Source organism: Lytechinus variegatus, chromosome 14, assembly GCF_018143015.1.
Source record: "Lytechinus variegatus isolate NC3 chromosome 14, Lvar_3.0, whole genome shotgun sequence".
NCBI lineage: Eukaryota > Metazoa > Echinodermata > Echinoidea > Temnopleuroida > Toxopneustidae > Lytechinus > Lytechinus variegatus.
Genome location: NC_054753.1, coordinates 13,662,501 through 13,683,090, shown reverse-complemented (window position 1 = coordinate 13,683,090; position 20,590 = coordinate 13,662,501). Strand labels below are relative to the sequence as shown.

Sequence of the window (20,590 nt, the reverse complement as noted above, 5' to 3'; positions counted from 1 at the left end):
TTTTTTGGGGGGGTTGTCAACATTTCATTCAACTTGGAACTCCCCCCTCCCTTTTCAAAAATCCTGCGTATGCTACTGGTGTGAGATAGGCCTAAAGTATGCAACCCCAAAGATGCCAACCTCCACAGGTAAAATTAATGGAAGGCCACTATAAAGTCATGGCTTTGATTTAGGAGCCCTGTTGATTGGCCTTGATGCCCCTCTCATTAGCAATGGATATTTGCTGTGTTTTTTTTTCTCATTCTTGTGGAAATATAGAAATGTGCGAAAGAGAAAAGTGTCCTTTCCCCGATTTCCTAAATAATATTGCAATTTAAGGTGTGAACCTCCAAGAAAACCAATTAGTATTGTTAAAGCTGGAATTCTGTTTATGTGAAGTGAAATAAAAGTCTGTCATTTTATGTGCAAACCATATTCCAAATTTCCTGAAATCACCATGTAAGGGAGCAAAGCAACCGAGGGGAAATGGCTCCTCCTATCCTGTGATTTTTTTTATTCCTTCTGAGAGGAACAATTAATTCTGGCTCTCGAGTGTAATTATGATAATAAAATTGACAGGTAACCTGTACGCTATTCTTTGTACAGTTCTCCAGACTGGAGGAACTCAAGAAGGTAGTGCAGGTCATATTTCAATGCTTGCAGAAACTCTATGTTTGGGACCCTGTAGTCCCTACCTAAATCTATGCAAATGTTCAGTCTAAATAAGATGAGTTGAGCAGGGTTTTTTTTTTCTTAAGTTGAAGGCAACTCTTTTCAGTTGACTCTTCAGTTGACCCTAATATTCATTCATATTCATCCTCCGTAACAGGAAAGGGAATTGAATGCTCACAATAATATTTTTCACCTTTAAATGCTGATGTCTCCATCACAATTACATCATCATCATAGTTCTAAAATTGTGAGGTGTGGAAAGACTTTCACTTCTGTCTCCCTCAATAATTATTTTTTTCAATTTACATTTTGTTTCAGTCAAATAAAGAAAAACCAATTGAATGAAAGTCGTTATGTAAATTTAATAATAAAATGTGGCAAGGTCCAGCATGTCCACAACACAATTTATGCAAAAATCACAGCACCTACAACAAATATAACTTAGAGGCTCTGCCTTTCAAGGATCTGAAAGACTTTATGCGAGCATTGTTACATACTCATTTTTCAGCCACAACTCAGTCACACACTTGTTTCATATTTTCTAAAGACTAAGACTTGAACAAACATGGGATAAATGATTTCAACAAAAGTTTCCACCTACACTGTAAATGGCTAGAATAAACAATTTCTAATGTTTTTCAAATATCTTCTTATCCAATTTCAATTTCACAATGAAAAAATGCAAGCTAGACTGCCCACTTTATGTGTGATCTGACTTTTTCTTTTTTAAGCGAGAGCCCAAAAACCATTATCAATTGCTCGTGGTCTAGATCCAACATTAAATTAAGTGTCGGGTCAACTACTACTCGGCTGTATACTGACTAGTAATGGTATGAGTTTAAATCTTGCCCTCATTGCTATGAGCCAACAATGCTTGTTAATTTATTAAAAACAGGATTGTTTGATTGCTAAATGCATTTCCATTCATCAACCTGACATTAGAGCTATGCCCCTTATGTTTATCTGTTGACATTAGACCTTTACTTAATTTCTTTGGCATTTAAAATAGGCCTTATAATATTGATGAGAGTCAACACCAGACAGTTAAGTTTAATTTAAACTTCAGTTCAACTTCATCTTCACAGTTCAAGTTCAACAGGAAATAAGAGCAAAAAAAGTAGAAACTTAGTTTAAAATACGGTATGCATAAATTATGTATTCACTTTATCGAGCGAATTTCATGGCGTTTGGGCATCGCATGATAACGATTTATATATTTGTTCATTTGGTCATTTGCCATTTGGATGAGAAGTTACAATGTACGATTACTACGAAATTATTTTTGGCTGAAAAGTGCACTGCACTATACTGTAATAGATATACCACACAATTATATACACATGGGACTGGGATAGAAATTTATTGAGAAATGTAATCATAGTTTAAACGTACTGGAATAGTTCTAAGACTAGGTTAATGATATATATACAAAATTTTGTGCTATGACATTCTCAAACACACATACATGAAATGAAAAGGTGCATTATCTTACCCGCAAATGCCGTTTATTCACACGATAATTTCTGCAAAGAGTTGATCATGGGCGCTGACATTTTGTTGAGCAAGGCGCATGCGTGAAAATCCCGATCGCTAGCTACGTATATGGCAAGCCGTTTGTACCATAAAGGCGATAAACAGAGTTTATCGCCGATAAACTCGGTTTTTCGGTCGATAAACAGAGTTTATCGAGCGAAAAACTAAGTTTTTCACCGATAAACTCAGTTCTTCGGCGATAAACTCAGTTTATCAAGTGATAAACTGAGTTTATCACGAGAAACTCTGTTTATCGGCAAAAAACTAAGTTTATCGCCGATAAATTTATAACAGAGTTTTTCTCGATAAACTAAGTTTATCAAGTGATATAAACTGAGTTTATCGAGATAAACTCTGTTTATCGGCGATAAACCGAGTTTTTCAGCGATAAACCGAGTTATTTCGATAAACTATGTTTATCACTCGATAAACTTAGTTTATCGCCGATAAACTTAGTTTTTCGCTCGATAAACTAGGTTTTTCGATTTCGATAAACTAAGTTCGATAAACTAAGTTTTTCGAATTGAAAAACTTAGTTTATCGAAATTGAAAAACTCAGTTTATCGAATCGAAAAACCTAGTTTTTCAAATCGAAAAACTTAGTTTATCACTTGAAAAACCTAGTTTATCGCCGATAAACTAAGTTTTTCAAATCTGATAAACTAAGTTTTTCGAATCTGATACACTGAGTTTATCGAAGAACGCCATTTGTCCCATAAAGGCGATAAACTAGGTTTTTCAAGTGATAAACTGAGTTTATCGAAGAACGCCATTTGTCCCATAAAGGCGATAAACTAGGTTTTTCATGTGATAAACTAGGTTTTTCAATTTCGATAAACTAGGTTTTTCGATTTTGATAAACTAAGTTTTTCGATTCGATAAACTAGGTTTTTCAAAATTGAAAAACTTGGTTTATCAAATAACTCTGTTTATCAAGTGAAAAACTTAGTTTATCGCGAAAAACTCTGTTTATCGGTCATGTAGTGGGCGATAAACTTAGTTTTTCGCCGATATAAACAGAGTTTATCTCGATAAACTCTGTTTATCACTCGATAAACTTAGTTTATCAAGAAAAACTCTGTTTATCGGCGATAAACTAAGTTTTTCGACGATAAACAGAGTTTCTCGCGATAAACTCAGTTTATCACTTGATAAACTGAGTTTATCACCGAAAAACTGAGTTTATCGGCGATAAACTCGGTTTATCGCCTTTATGGTACAAACGGCTTGCCATATACGTAGGCGCAGGCCTAGTCTGTTGTAGCCACTGATCTCTCCCCTAAGGGGAGAGATCAGTGGTTGTAGCTGTGCAAACCCTTCACTCGAGTTAAAGGGGCGTGGAGACACACCTGCTGATCAAATTTTTAATCAGGATCTGTGCCAGCAGACTGATAGAGGCCATATCCATGATTACAACGGAAGTCCAGATCGTGGGACACAAAGAAGGGGGAGAAAGGAGAGATGAAAAAAAATATTAAGAGGGGAAGAATTAAAGGGGAAGTTCACCCTGAAGAAATCTTTGTTGTAAAAATAGCAGAAAAAATAGTAAAAAAGATTGGTGAATGTTTGAGGAAAATCCGTTAAAGAGTAAGAAAGTTATTAGAGTTCAAAATTTTGAATTTGTGACGTCATAAACGAGCAGCTGCCCCATATGTGTTATATAATATAAAATGTATGAATTTCAAATTTTGTATGGTTCCTGATGACTTAATTTTGTCTTCTTTTCATGATCGGGTGTGAAATGATTTGTCTATTGATATACAAAAGTTACAGTGAAAACCATTTTCAATTTTCTGAGAAAATGACATTTCATTGATTTTTTACCATTCGCTATGTAGGAATGCTGCTCGCATATGACGTCACAAATCAAATAATTGAAATTCTAATAACTTTGAATTATTTGATGAATTTTTCTCAAACCTTCGGCAATATTTTTTATAATTTTTTCTGCTATTTTTACAATAAACTTTCTTTTGTCAGGGTGAACTTCCCCTTTAAGTGAATTTAGTGAAATAGCACCAGGGCGGATCGAGGAATCGAAGAATAAAAAAGACAGCATTCTAAATATGAAAATTTAACCCAAAAAATCGCTCGTGCTTTGGCAAGTATGATTAGAGATTAATGTACTTAATTTACATAGTATATTTTGGTCTGAATAAAAGAACTTTTCAGTTCGCATTTCGCGCTCTCATTATTTGATTCCTCTTCATGATGTCTTACGAAGTATAAACAGTCCTTGAAATATCACATTTTCAGGTCATCACATGATCAGCTCGCGCGTCGAGCTTGTATTGATTGCATAGGCCTGTGGATAAGCATCCTGTTCATAATTAAAGTTCAAGTCCACCTCAGAAAATTATTGATTTGAATCATTAGAGAAAAATCAGACAAGCATATAATACTGAAAATTTCATCAAAATAGGATGTAAAATAAGAAAGTTGTGACATTCTAAAGTTCCACTTATTTTTCACAAAATAGATATCTGTACGCGAGCCGGTACGCGAGTCAGTTACATGCAAATGAGAGAGTCGATGATGTCGCTCACTCACTATTTCTTTTGTTTTTTATTGTTTGAATTATACAATATTTCAATTTTTACAGATTTGACAATAAGTACAAACTTGACTGAACCATAAAATGTTAAACAATGGCAATTCCACATGTTCAGGGAGAAATAAAACTTTGTTTCACAGGACAATGGGGAGAAAATAAGAATATTTTGTATTTCATATAATAAAATACAAAAGAAATAGTGAGTGATGTCATCACTCACTTACGTTCAGGTTTACGCCTATTTAAAAATAAAAATCAGCTCTTGTTTTGTTTTTATCTATTATTATTTTTATTATTATTCGATACTATTGACGAAAATCTGCTCTGGGCCAACACCCTTTCTTTTAAAAAGTCTATTAGATTATAAATATTTAAAGGTCTGACCTCTCAGAAGCTGATGGTTTATACGGCGGCTGTAAGACGCGTCGAAAACGGCCGTTTTATTCATTTTTATTCAAACCACCTCTATATGTAGCTATTTCCAAAAAAAAATGTTAAAACGGCTGTTTTCGACTCGCTATACGGCCGCCGTACAGCAAATGTGACCGAGGTATTAGTCTTTAGGAATCTCTCCCATCATGCAAGAGAAGAAAGGGGGCGGTGACAAAGAGAGAGAGGAAGAGATAGAGTGGCTGTCTATACCCTCCTACTCTTATTTTCTTATGCCCATGTGGTCTGGTTGTGTTTGTTGTTGTTCCCGTTCCCCCCCCCCCCCACCTCTTCTAAAAAGTTGGTCTCTCTCCCGTCTCGGGGTATCCCGGGGGTATCATCCTTTTATTTTGTTTATTCGATCTGATCTGCCCTTTTTTACTTCTCATTATGTTCCACGGTTTCATGTTTTAATCTTGTAAATGCTTTGTAACTATTGTGATTTTTGTCTCAGCTGCATAGCAGAGCGAGACTATAGGCGCCGCTTTTCCGACGGCGGCGGCGGCGGCGGCGTCGTCAACATTGGAATCTTAATGAAGATTAAGTTTTTGAAATGTCATCATAACTTAGGAAGTATATTGACCCAGTTGATGAAACTTGGATATAAGCAAGTATTATTAAACATCTTGCTGTAGTTATCGCATGACCAAGGTCAAAGGCCATTTAGGGTCAATGAACTTAGACCATGTTGGGGGAATCAACATCAAAATCTTAACCAAGCTTAAAAAGGAATGAAACCTTTGGAACAAGTGGGCTTGTGTTAAAAGAGAAAATCAAAGAAAGTTTGAGAAAAATCAGACAAAAATATGAGAAAGTTATGAGCATTTGAATTTTGTAATCACTAATGCTATTCAGATCCTCCCATTGGCAATGTGACAAAGATGGGTGATGTCACGTGTGAACAACTTTCCCTGTGGGGGACTATAAAATACCCCTAAAATGTCCTTGTTTGCTCATAATTATGGTGATACAAACTCTTTATCCATAATGTATTCTCTACAAATCAGTATTATATGCCCTCCTATAGAAAGAATACACGATATACTGATAGATGTGATAAAAGAGGCATTTTGATTGAAATATAAAGAAAAGTAATGGGAAAGTTGTGACATCACACATCTTTGTCGCATTGCCAACTTGAGGATCTACATTATAATAATGATCTAAACTTCAAATGCTCATATCTTTCTTATTATTTATTCAATTTTTCTCAAACTATTGTTGATCTGTTTCTTTGATTTCCCTGTTATAACACAGGCTCTCTTATTTCAAATGTTTCCTTTTCCTTTAAGTTTTAGAAATATCGTCATAACTGAAATTTTATGGATCCAGTTCATGAAACTTCGACATATTAAGGGTAATGGTATAACACTGAAAATCCTGTCTGAGTGTCAAGTGACATGACAAAGGTCATCTTTGGTCAACAAACTTTTGCCAAGTACTGTATGTGAGAGGCACTTCAGGAGATTTTTCATACTTCAAAAAGATTACTTGTACAAACATTATGCATGCACAAATCAATGAGCTTAATACTCAGTTTAATTAATTTAATCATAGTTCAGCGTGTTATTTTTTTTAATCGTAGAATCATCCACATAACATAATGTTCTTTAAATAATGAAAGAAATGATTGCATTACAAAGATAAAAAAAAACATTCGACTTATTGACTGTTAGCAGATTGTACAATACATTTTAGTAATTTAGTGACAAACAAATGACAATAATTTATTATCTATTGTGGCAACCACAATTAGAGCCACTCTTAAAAGATTTACACATTGGTTGAGTCCTAACCGTCCCAAGTAACTCAAAGAAGTTCCAACAATGACCTTCCATTAGTCAAATAATTGCCTTAATTCAAAAAATCTACTCTGAGACCCATTGTTATCATTATTATTAACCTAGCTTTAGCTCGAGCTGCCTTTCAATGCTGATTGCATTCAAGGAATTAATCCTGCCGGGTACCCATTTACCTCACCTGGGTTGAGTGCAGCACAATGTGGGTAAATTTCTTGCTGAAGGAAAACACACCATGGCTGGGATTCAAACCCACGTCCCTCTGATTGAAAAAACGAGAGTCGTAACCAATAGACCATGACGCCCCCACTCAGACCAGAATATTCAAAATGTGTTATTTATATCTTCTATATCAACCAGTGGTCCCAAGGGATTCAACTTTTTAAGCCAATTCACCTGTATTACTGTTCAAGATGAGAACATGGTTACATGCATGGCAGAGATGGAATCATACTGAAATTTACTTAGACCTTGGGAGTGCAAAGATGTTGTTTGTGAATTTGTCGGACGAGATGAACATCCAATACACTTCAATCTACTATTTCATTCTTAACCTTTTCAATTCAACTCGATTCAATTCATTTACTTTCCTCAATCTTTTGAAATTTACAAAGATAGGACATAGAACTTTTTTCATAAAGCACATCACCGGAAACATAAGTTGCTCTTTGGAGGTCCTGGCAAATTATCATGGGCTGCGGAATGGTTTTGAAAGTGAGGGGGCTGACCATGAAAAAAATCGCAATCAGATGGTCAATTTTATGTTTGTCTACACATTTATTGAAAAAAGAACGAGTCTATGGCCCCTGATTGTTATGTACATCTTTGTGATTGTAAAAAAGAAAATGGCACTGATTGTTAACATTGCTGTTTAAATCAAATACATACATGTAATTCAATTCAAGTTGATTCAATTATAGGGAAGTATGATGAACAAGAAAATATGCATTTAATGCATGATGTACTGACTGGAATCCCGGGGGGGCCAAAAAAGTGGTAGGGGTGTGCCGCAGGCGGGACAAAAAACGGGGGCCTTTGAGCGGGCTTATTGTAAAAAGGAGGGTCCTCAGAACGGGCTTCTGAACTACAATTTTGTGAAAACGGGGGTCCTTGGAACGGATCGCCAGTGTGTGAGTACGTGCGTATGCACCCCTATGGAACGGGCATGCATGCATGATGCAGCTAGCGCGGCCTCCGCCGGGTGCGCTCGCGCAGAGACGATAGTCGGGCAGCGCTCGGCTGCCGCTTTTCACCAAAATTTCAGCAGATCATTGCAACCGGAACGGCGTAACGAAAAATATGCAAGGCTTTGGAGCGGATTTCTTTCTTCTTTTTTTCTTGATAAGAACAAAATGCTATGCCTTGGAGCGGCTTTCTTTGTTTTTTTTCTCAATAAGACAAAAATGCTATGCCTTGGAACAGAAATTTGGGTGTAAAAATGGGGGTCCCCTCCGCGGCACATACCCACTATGCATTATATACTGAGTGCCCGCCCCTCCCGTGACTGGAATAAAAACCAAATACGTCAATGCGAGGTCAACGATTCTAGAACGATTCAGGTGGTATTCTCATAGCACTAATCTAATCCTTATATTGTAAGTTAACAGACCAGACTTCCCTATGGAATGCTACTTGCCATTGCATTCCTCAAGTACTAATTGTCTTAATCCTACAATAAAAATTGTCCAAAAAATTGTTTTATTATGAAATGAGCAGAAAATTATAATTATATTACATAATTAGGTTAAATGATTTGGGACATTATCTTTGTCATGGATCCAGCATTCTATAGACTTCTTCATTAGTCTGTGTTAAATCTAGGTTTTAATTATCAGAATACCGCCCTTAGACTACTAGTATTCAAGTTAATTGAAAGTAAATAGAAATAAAGAGTTGATTTCTTTCATAGATTTGTGTCATTTTGTGACAAAGAAAGAAGTATAAATAGATGTCAATATGATCTACTTTCCTTTTTTTATATATATATTTTTTTTTTCAAAATCTAAATGACTATAAATAAAAACTTATTCACAAAACCATAGACATACAGCATATCCATTAGCAACCCCTATCATGCCATTCAATTTATGAGCTACTGTCCAAACAGACTTTAAAAAGATGAGGTTTAGAGAGGAACCAAACCAAATTGGATTTGTTTGGGGTTTTTTTAATATTCTTATTATTCTTTGCTTATTTGCTTGGCAACATAACTATTTTAGAATTGTAGGTGGATTATTTTCGGGAAATAAAAATATGCGCTTCGTACTGAAGGAAAGTTGTTTCCACATTGATGAACACTATCCCATTCAAAAGATAAATTGCTACTTGGTCTAAGCCTACTACGTCTACTTTCCGTTCCGTCTCATCCCACATGGTCTGATCCTACTTTGTCTCAACCAGTTCGTCGAATAACCATTTAGTCCAATTGCCATATATCCCATTTACCATTTCCAGTTAGGCTACACCAACTTTGTCCATATTCACTTGGTCTAATACCAGTTTAGTCTATATGATTACCTGAAATTTTATTGAACAAAATTTTCATTTCATTCAGGGCAAAATATAAGTGAAAATTAGACTAAATGGGTATAAGAGCAAGTGCAACTTTGACCAAATGGAAATTAGACCAACTTGAAAATAGACCAGGTGGTTTTAGCCCAAGTGGTAATAACTATCTGGGAAGTTTTTTAATTTATTCTGAGTTTCTGATCCTGGACAAATTATCCACCACTCAACTATCTGCCATGGCATGTTGGGGCTAAAAGATAACTCCCTTCAGTGTTATTTTCCGGCTTTTATTTGTTTATACTTTCTCATCTGAGCAGCAATACCACCCGCTACCTCCTCATCTGACTTGTTCTGTCCATAGTAGTCAATAAAGCTGCCATCAGGGCCTAATAGATACATGATGATTGTATGATCCACCTGTTGATATACAAGAAATATTAAAGTGTCACTGGTACAGCCATTTAGTTATTGAATTGACCTAATAAAGAAAGTGGTATCCTATGGATATTTCATAGAGCTGTTAGTAAGTTACAACTTTGTTGAGACTTTCTTCGCAAAATGAATCACAAGATAATCCTTGAAGTAATTTCATAAGGTACCCATGGGGAATAAAGAAATCAGTGTAGTGGCTTCACAAATTCTTCTGATGCCATGGAAATGAAGATCTGGGTGGCACTTCATAAAGCAGTCCATAAAGTTATACACAATTTTATGCACATCTTCATAAAGCTGTTCGTAATTTGAGAATGACTGGTGATCCTTTCTTGTGGAAAATTATATTCACCATTAAATGTTTATTGGTGTTCTTTTTTGTACATAAGAAAGGTTCACCAGTCGTTCATCAAGTCACTCTTAAATTACGCTTTAACAGCTTTATGAAACGGCCCCCTGGTACATTTTCTTTGGTGCTAAGTCAGCTTTATAGGGATTTATATTTTTCAGTAACAGAAAGGGTTACCAGTTGTGCATTAACCCTACCGTGTCGCTCGCTGACTTTTTACTTTCAAGTCTTGCGCAACTTTTGAGACCAGTTTTCACTTCACCCGGTTACGCGGTTCAGAAATTACGCAACATTATGTAAGTGCACGTCAGACCAAAATTGCTCAAAAACGTGATTTTGTGTACAAAGTCAATGCAAATTGTGCTTTCAACCAAAAATCATAATTGAATGATTATTATTAGTTTTAAGTCCAAATGTATTTATTTTATGCTGTTTATGATCTCAGAAGAGTCCCCAACAAATTTCAATGAAAAAACAATGAAAAACAAAAAGGTCCAAAAACAACAAAATACATAGGAAATTGCAAAAAAACAATATAATACATAAGAAATGATCTGATATTGCAATTTTTATCATGCACACTTGCTATGAACACTACAAAGAGTTTTCAAACCAAAAATTAGAACATTTAGAGCTCTATTAAGGGAGTTAGAGGGAAAAGTATGATTTCAGATTTTCACATACTAATTATGCATAAATTAGCATAATCACTTAATAGCAAATTGCATGAAATAAATTACAATACAATTTTATAGATTACGTCCCAGACAAACTGCGTGCCAATTCTCGGCGCGATCACACGGCCAACAACCAAGATCTCAAGGGGGAGCCTGGGAGCCCCCTCCCCCCGGCCATATGCACTCCCAAAATACCCCGGGCTAGATAAGGTTAAGTCATGCGTAACTCAAAAAAAGGCCCCATGGTGTGACACAAGCAGCATCGATATCCTACACCAAGGCATAAATCAACACATTACACAGTATTAAAACCTGTATGTAAACTCACAATGTAGTCATTGTCTTCATCCTTTGGTCCCATGCTGTAATACACTCTAAAGTTTCTTGATACTTCATCAATCTTCTCCTTAGATCCCGTCAATCCAATGAGGTTTGGGTCAAATTCTGAATAAAAATTTTAAAAAATTATAAGTTTCCCTTGCTTGTAGTTATTTCCATATGAAAAACAAATAAACATGCTCAAAATCATCCATTAAATTTTAATATCTTTATTGCAAGCCCACTGAAAAAAAAAATCTGCATACTGCCAAGGGTTGGTTTTATTGGCAGATTCTATCATACATATTCATTTCGAATGGAGGACAATTTTGTTGGCCACTAAAGACAGATTACACCTTAGACAGGCGGCCGCTAGGCCATGTTTGACTAAATAACATATCGAAAGTTATGCATCAAAACCTGAATTTAAAGGGGAATGAAACCTTTGGAACAAATATGCTTGTGTAGAAACAGAAAAATCAAAGAATAAGAATAAAGAAAGTTTAAGAAAAATCTGACAAATAGTGAGAAAGTTATGAGCATTTGAATATTGCAATCACTAATGCTATGGAGATCCTCACATTCGCAATGCGACAAGGATGTGTGATGTCACTGATGAACGACTTTCCCTTTGGTGGACTATAAAATACCCTCAAAATGTCTCTTTTTGCTTTTTCTTATGATGATACAAACTCTTTATCCATGATGTATTCTTAAAAAATATGTATTACATGCCCTCATGTAGAAAGAACACATGATTTATGGATAGATGTGATAAAAGAGGCAATTCAAGTGAAATATATACTAAAGTATTGGGGAGAGTTGTTCACAAGTGACATCACACATCTTTGTCGCATTGCCAATTTGCTATCTCCATAGCATTAAGTGATCGCAATATTCAAATGCTCATAACTTTCTCATTATTTGTCCGATTTTTCTCAAACTCTGTTCATCTGTTTCTTTGAATTTTCTGTTTCCACACAAACTATCTTGTTCCAATTGTTTCATTCTCCTTTAATATAAATTACATTCCATGAGGATCAAATGGAACATCCGACTTCATCAGGTAGTAGAATAGGTCTACAAAGGGTTTTAGAGACTCTAAACACAGATTCCGTGGAGGTTACAATTTGGAAATTTCAATTAGAAAGCCGTCCAAAACCTGAATTTACTATTAGTAATATTCCATGAAGATCAAATGGAATATCCAAATTCATCAGGCAGTATAAAATTCTGCACAGGGTTTTAGAGACTCCAAAAACAGATTCTGTGGAGGTTACAATTTGGAAATTTCAATTAGAAAGTTGTCATAAGAGTCAAAGCCCCAGGGTAAGATTTCCCTAAAGACAGCCTACGCATTGCATTTGATCCACTTGAACTTAACAATGTTCATTAATTTCAAGAGATTACAGTGGTGCTATTACCATGGATCTAAAAAAACTGGATAAAGCAGCAACGCAATTTTTTGAGGTCACTGGAAACACTTATAAGTATGCCAAAAGGTCAAGCACCAACGTACTTATATACTTTTTATCTTGCATGTGCTTGTGCATCTTGTTTCCTAAGTGTTGGTTAGCCCCATATACTGCTAATTGTGTCATGGATTACCTTTCCTGTAGCCTCAAGGTTGTGTGTGCAGCAGCATACAATGAGGTCTATCCAGTTTTTTTTTATATCTATGGCTTTTACCGACAACTGACCTTTGACATATGCTGCCATGGTTTCGACATCATCTCTCTCTGGATCGATGGTGATGAAGATTGGAACAACCTTGTCACAGTTTGGACTACTATCTGTGTTTAGAAAAATGAATAATATCCAATATAATAACAATGGTTCGAGGATGTAGCCAATAGCAACTGAATGTGCAATGCATGTGTTGATGTATTCTAAAATATGAATAATGTAAACAAATATACCAGGCATTGAGAAAGTATAATGGAGGATTATTCACCAGAGGTTCAGATGGTAATTACTATTTTTCAGAGCGAATGAAGCCCAGTGTGAAACATAGTAATATTGCCATTCTAACAGGGGATATTTAATTCCTACTCATACTTTCAAAAGAAACAACTGCTATATTTGTTTTATATCCTTTCTAAAAGCTTGAACGATAAATCTTGGTAATATAGTCGGATTTAATCCACCCCTTTCTGAAGCAAGTTTGCTCAGCCACTACACTCGTCAGAGTTTGTTTAGCGTCTGCACTGTCACATCACCAGGGTTGCCCCATATACACATCTGGGGCCCTTAACACAAACCTTAGCAATCATCATAGAATATATTTTTATGATAGATTGCATTGACAGCAATGTACTATTAATCACGAAAATCGAGCATATGATTAATCGCTAACCTTGTACAACGGGACCGTGGATGTTCAGCCTGTCTGAGAGAATAAACAATCTGTGACGCTATAAATGATGGAGTAGTGCCAATAATTCAGCTTATACCATTCCACATATCTATAAAATGAAAGACTAAGAAATTTACATCCTATCAAAGGAACTGATACTCACTGACTTTGTTGACAGCTAATATCATCTTCTCCAGCTCATCTGGGCAGATGTCAGGACAGTGAGTGAAGCCGAAATACAGGAGAATCCATTGTCCAAGGTAGTCCTTATTTGTCTTTGGTTTGCCAGTGGTGTCAATCAGGTCAAAGGGTCCTCCTATAGCAGCCTTCCCGACAGCTTTGTTCCTCTCCTTTTGGATTTCTACAAGTGTCAGAACAGGGGGAGAAACAAAAACAAGATACGACACATCAGTTCATTAAAAGTGATGGACAAGATCATTCCTGCAGGTTATTATTCATTTTAATCTGAGTCCAAACTGTTGAAAAATAAAAGAAGTCTGCTAGATGCACTGCTCATGGTCAATATTTACTTCTCTGCTGTTGCTAGATCTAGAATGTATTACTCATCCAACTTCTAAAATGTATGATACATTAATTTCCTTCAATAAACTATGACCTCTTAAACTCTTGAATAAGTATCTCCTAAGTGTGGTGTGAAATGGGTAACTTCGTCTAGCAAACTTTTGTTTTCATAACTGTGTAATGGTGATTTAAATAGATAAAATAATACGCATACTATATTTTGAAAGACCAGAAAGGCATATATTAAAAGAGATAACTTACGCAATTCTTTTTTCTCCTTCGCAGATTTGAAAGCATATAAAGCTGCACCACCAAGCCCTAACACCACCGCCAAGGACTTCCAAGTTATGGGCTGGAAAAATAAATATTCATTTGGTTTTATTTCAAGTTTTGTACATCTAAAGATTTGTACGAATGAAGTAGCAATTTTTTAGAATGGAATGAAAGATGGTAATCATAAAAACACATTATGTGAATGATGTAACCTAATATTTCATCAAAATGGGCACAAACACAGTCAGAATAAAAAATTTGAGTATCCAACTTCCTTTGGGTGGCATGAAAAGACTTATCAAGCATGGAATAAGAAAGAGTTTTAATCAGAAACTAAATCTAAAAGAAAGGGGATTGAACTAAGACTCTCATCGAGAGAATAATAGCATCAACGAAAAAGAGCAAAATGTCATATAGGCCTATATATAATAATGATCACAGGCCTTTACATTGTGGCATCTATCTACTACAATCTTTTGCATGGGCCATCATTGCTATTACACCAGCTTTTGCTCGAGCTGTCATTTCCAGCGGTGTATAAAGCTAAAGCCAGGTAATAACAATAATATTAGAGCACCTTGGAAGAAAATATATCCAGATAAACACTAGGTATATAAATGCCTTTTATTACTATCATTCTTCATAAAACGACCAGATTTAAAGGTAAATGCTAGTTTTGGTAACGATATAAAAATGAGTTCATACAGAATCCAATGAAATGACCACCAAAGTGCCTGTTTGTATAAAAAACGTATGTGCCAAAGGATTCTGGAGAAATTGTGTAATTGCTGAGAAATCAGCAAATAAGCAGAGGATTCGGGTAGAGCATTGGGCCCGACATTCGCAGCAATTATTATACACTGTCCCACGTGCGCTTATCTGTGTTGCGGATCTTCAGTCTGAACATTTTTCAGCGTAGATTTCAAGATTTCACAAAGTTCAGTTTATGTAACTGTACCAGATCTAGATCCTCGATGATATACTGACAATTAAGCCTTGTTTTACAGACTTTCCCATGAAATCAGTGTTTACTGCAACTACTGGAATTTCTCTTTAAATAATCACAAAGAATAAGCTAATGATAATCACAGTACATTCACCACCTGATTATAAGCTATGAATATCACATTACAATGATAGTCGAATGTGACTCATAATATCAAATCTTTACCAAAACATAAGGCAGGCTTCAACACACAAACATTACAAAGTATTTCTTTTTCCTCAATATCATTTTTAAAATGGATACAACGACTTGGATTGGGATGGAACACTTACCCCCTTCCTCCCACGTCCAGGGGCCTTGTTCCCCTTACCGCTTGCTTCTCTCCTAAGAATGTGTTGAGGGAAATGGGGCTGGGAGAAAGAAGTCGGCCGTGGGAATGTAGTGGTCTGTTTGCTGGCCGCCCCTCTGGTACAGGTGTGAAGCAAATGCCTGCATGTTACACACTGCATACAGGTTCAAGAAAACAGATTGATTAAAGTCAAATTAGAACAAATTCAAATCATTAAACTGTATATGTAGGAATTACCTTAACTAGAACTTAGTACAAATATGTCAAGCTTTTAACAGCACTGAATTTTGTCCAAGGTCTCAGATAAGATCCATACTTCAATTATTTATAAATATAATGCAATTCTAAAAGTCAACTGTAACATTGATTAACCAATCAGAATCAAACATTTAGGACTTGAGCTCCATTTTTCTTTTATTAGCGATCAAGCACTTCTGTTTCTGTCACTCACCTCAGGCATGTTCTATTATGGTAAATTGCCACTGGGTCTACACCCACTTGGTCTTAATTTCCAATTGGTCTTATCCCACATGGTATAATCCTAGTTCATCTTATAACCATGATCTCATTGCCAATTAGACCATTTCTTCAAATTCCTAGTTAGGCTTAGCCCATTTTATCTAATGTCCATGTGGTCAAAACTTTTAGTTAAATGGCTAACTCTGTAAAAGAACCACTTTTTCATTTGACAACCTGAAGAATAATTATATATGAGGTGTAGATAAGACCATCTCGGCATCATAAGACTAAATAGACCAAGTGTATGGGGCATGTCGTGGTCTAGTGATTCTGACCCTTGCCTTTCAAACAGGGGGTCATGGGTTCGAATCCTAGCCATGGTGTGTTTTCCTTCAGCAAAAAAATTATCCACACTGTGCTGCACTCAACCCAGGTGAGATGAACGAGTACCCGGCAGGATTGATTCCTTGAATGCTTGAGTGCCTAGGTAGCCAAGCTAAAGCCGGGGTAATATTAGCAGGGCCTGCAGGGAGAACAGTTCTCAGAAATGAAGTGGCTACCCTGGGTAAATATACCGCGATTAATATCATTATTATTATAGTGTAGACAAACAGTAATTAGACCAAAATGAGACAGTAGACTAAATGTAATTAGCCCATTTGGTATCTGACTATCCAATATGGTATCGGTAGATTAACTGCTTATACAAGTGGGTATGCAGGAGGGGGCACAACAGATGCACACCTCCTCTTTATTTGGAGAATTTCTCATTGAACATTTCAACAAACCTAAATCTGAGGAAAATGTCCCCTGCACCACCTTGATTTATATTATAGCTCTCTATTTCAAAATCATGGATCCACCACTGTGTAGAGCAAGTTCTTTCAATGAAAGCTGCAACTTAACAATCTTTGAACACTTTGAGGATGTGCCTACCTCAGTACAGCTAGTAGAAGCAGTGCTTTGGGGAAGCATCCTCCACAGGTCATTCCTTGGTTTACACGAGGCCTGAAACAGACAGCTGCGACCAAACAGTCTGAGACTGGTAGATGTTACACCTTGCATGTTGATGGAATAAAAAATCTGGAAGAGAGAATATTTAGACAATTTGAATTTATTTTTATCACATTGTTGTAAAAACGAATAGACTGTTAAGATAGCATTAGCAAATTAATCTGATTTGTTCAACTCTAACGTAACTTGGAACTGATCAGCCCCCCCCCCATCCGCTAATATTCTATGTAATATTTTTTATAAATCTTTACTGTGAAAAGCTTCTGCTGGCAGGCAAAACATTGAAATGATTTTCATGATGTTTATGATCAGAATACTGATTCATACTATTGACAATTGTAAAATTATACTATTTTAAAAAGTCAGAAAAAAATACAAAATACAGAAGAGTGATAAGGATACTGCCAGTTTAAAACAATAAAGAATTTAAGAATCCTGAAATGTCTACATAAGTTAAATAAGTTAGCAGCTTTGGAGCTTTATTTTTAATTGATTTAGGCCTACAGCCAAATTCATGAAATTGATGAATAATTCATTTAAAGAGAAATTCCAGTAGTTGCAGTAAACACTGATTTCATGAGAAAGTCTTTAAAACAAGGCTTAAGTGTCAGTATATCATCGAGGATCTAGATTTGGTACTGTTACATAAACTGAACTTTGTGAAATCTTGAAATCTACGCTGAAAATTGTTCAGACTGAAGATCCCCAACACATTTAACCCTATCTAGGCCGGAGTATTTTGGGAATTCATATGGCCAGGGGGGCCTGGGAGACCCCCCCCTTAAGATCTCGGCCGTCGATCGCGCCGAAAATTGGCACGCAGGTTGCCTGGGACATAATCTACAAGATTGTATAGTAATTTATTTCATGTGAATCTCTAACAAGTGATTATGCTAATTTATGCGTAATTATTATGCCAAATCATACTTTTTCCTCTAACTCCCGAAATAAAGCTCCAAATGTACTAATTTTTGGCATAGAAACTCTATGTTGTGTTTTTAGCAAGTGTAAATGAAAAAATTTGCGATATCAAATCATTTTCTTATGTATTATATTGTTTTTTGCAATTTCTTGTGTTTTTCGTTGTTTTTGGACCTTTTGTTTTTCATTGTTTTTTCAATGAAATTTGTTGGAGACTCTTCTGTGATCATACAAAGCAGAAAACAAATACATTTAGACCAGCAAAACTAAAAATAATCATACATTTATGAAGTTTGGTTGAAAACACAATTTGCATTGACTTTGTACACGAAATCACGTTTTTGAGCAATTTTTGGTCTGACATGCACTGATATAATGTTGCGTAATTTTGGAACCACATACCCGGGTGATGCAAAATTGGTCTCAAAAGTTGCATAAGACTTGAAAGTAAAAAGTCAGCGAGCGGCGCGGTCAAAAATATTGTGCGATTCGTTGAGGGGAGCCGATGGTCTACCCGAATCCTGTGCTTATTTGCTGATTTCGTTGGGTCGACCTTTTTATAAGGATATTCTTTTCCTTTTTGGCTGCTTCCCCCTCAATGCTTTTTCATGATGTTATGTAAACTTTGTTCCTATGTATTTTACCACATTTGTGTTCATTTTTATGCAGAGAGCAAAATAAACTTGAATTGAATGAATTGAAAAGATGGGAAGAGCTTACGGCCGTGTTTACGTCGCCATCTTGATTTCTTTGTTTTCTGCTTGGCGACAGCACACAAATCGCGCGATTTGCGTGCTGTCGCCAAGCGGAAGACAAAGAAATCAAGCTGGCGACGAAAACACGGCCGTAAGCTCTTACCATCCTTTCAAAACAAATCTCTCATTTTTTTTAATGAATTCTTCTTTAAAAATGAAATCAATATCGCGTAAATGTTGGAAAAGAAGTTGAACCCCATGTACATGTTTCAGGGCTAGATCTTTTAGAGGGAAAGTAGAATTCTCGGGGGCGAAAGTTTCTGGTTTTGTACCCGTTCATGAGGGATTATAGCCTAGGTAGGGATCCCAGGCGTCGGTGGGGAGTGACCATACGTATAGTATATGACTCTCACTGCCCAGACGCCTCCAGGCTAGCCAAGCCAAGGGAAAAACTAAAAAAATAAATAAATAAAAATAAAATTTAATTTAGAATCACTCTGAAGTCTGAACAATGAACATGACAAAACATGAAGACTGTCTTCCAACTTAAAACAGCTAGTACAGTCCACTCCTAGTACCGATGAGGTCAATACATAACAGTGGTAGGCCAGTCAACAAACATTTCTTTTTTTTTTATAACTCAGTTACACACGTCGTGTTAGAATCGAAATACAAATACTTCCAACATGTTTGACTACGAGTGGGACTATGTCTAAACTACGTCGAATATTTATCAATTTCTACGATGAAATAAAGACGAGCGATTCTATAACAAAAAATACGGATAATCAAATATGATAAATTCAAGCCTTTTTTCTTGAAATCAATCATAATATTTGGATAAATAATACTTAAAATAAAGAAATACCCGTTGAAAAAGAAGAGAGTTTCGTCTGTTCAGCTTATGTAATACCTGATGGTATCTTAAATAATACAACAAGAAAATTGAAAATTTGTACCGGCCTATATAACCTCATGTACATGGTCAGCAATATGCAGAGAGCTGAGAGGAAGAGATGTCGTCCCATGTACATGTACTTTCTCTCAGGCAAGGGGCAGCGTTAAAAGAACTTAGGCGATCCTCTTGATCGATTTTGGTAAAGGAAATTAGAATAAAATAATATTTCATTTGATAAAAGGAGAATATTTAAAAGGGGAATTCTAGGTCAAAATGATTTTTTTAATAAAAAACACTGTTACGGGACAATTACCCCATTACTCACCCGTCACTCAATTAGGAAGGGATGGCCCCTATCAAAATATCACACAATTCTTACTTCCTCACGTAAACTAAGTAGGGAAAAATATACGTAAGTACTATGTTGATAGCTTGAATGTTTAATTGGAAAAGAGGTGGTGTTGGGTTGTTTTGTTATTTTGGTTTTTCTCAAGTTTGACAAGCAAGAATAAAACCGGTGTTTGGTCCCAAATTAATTGGATCAAATATCTGCATTATATACAGAGGTGCTGAGTACCCCCAGAAAAATCTTGGGGTGTTTTGCAGCACCACTAGCACCGGGCCCCGGCCAGAACCACTGATGCATCACCGCTTCCAAGGGATATGGTAACAGTGGCGGACCGTGATCTTGACCCGGAGAAGACCGCATTGGGGTGCACAGTATTGTTCACGGACAATGCAGTGCCCCCCCCCCCCCAATGTTTTGTCTCCTCCGGGTCACGGTCCGCTACTGTATGGTAACATGTCTTTATTAATGTCTCATCTTTGTGTTCTTTCTTCGTTTTCTCGCTCCCTTTTTCTCCTCCCTTTTTTTGGCTATCCCCTAATTTGATACCGCCCCTGCATA

General features: G+C 36.2%; 2 protein-coding genes across 3 annotated transcripts in view; both read right to left on the bottom strand.

The window, feature by feature from the left end:
- Window positions 1-2,236, bottom strand: part of LOC121428209 (ankyrin repeat domain-containing protein 49-like) — a 58,670-nt gene extending 56,434 nt beyond the window's left edge. For both annotated transcript variants that reach the window (XM_041624820.1, XM_041624819.1), the window contains exon 1: window positions 2,144-2,236. The gene's annotated coding sequence lies outside the window, so the exon portion shown is untranslated. The remainder of the gene's footprint in view (window positions 1-2,143) is intronic.
- A 6,906-nt stretch (window positions 2,237-9,142) lies between these two features.
- LOC121427997 (protein SCO1 homolog, mitochondrial-like) lies at window positions 9,143-19,717 on the bottom strand. Its single transcript, XM_041624574.1, has 8 exons — window positions 19,654-19,717; window positions 17,092-17,238; window positions 15,680-15,850; window positions 14,390-14,480; window positions 13,770-13,967; window positions 12,951-13,043; window positions 11,261-11,376; window positions 9,143-9,891 (listed from the first exon to the last, which is right to left on the bottom strand). Exons 2-8 carry the CDS (start codon window positions 17,218-17,220, stop codon window positions 9,748-9,750), a joined length of 942 nt encoding a protein of 313 aa, XP_041480508.1. The 5' UTR covers window positions 17,221-17,238; window positions 19,654-19,717; the 3' UTR covers window positions 9,143-9,747.
- Window positions 19,718-20,590: the final 873 nt, after the last annotated feature.

Excerpts from the sequence above, each read along its gene's own strand:
- LOC121427997 (XM_041624574.1), bottom strand. The coding sequence starts at position 17,220 with ATGCAAGGTGTAACATCTACCAGTCTCAGACTGTTTGGTCGCAGCTGT. Across the intron at positions 15,851-17,091 it reads CTTCTACTAGCTGTACTGAG|TGTGTAACATGCAGGCATTT; the intron begins GTAGGCACATCC and ends ACCTGTATGCAG. Across the intron at positions 11,377-12,950 it reads CATGGCAGCATATGTCAAAG|AATTTGACCCAAACCTCATT; the intron begins GTCAGTTGTCGG and ends ATTTTTATTCAG.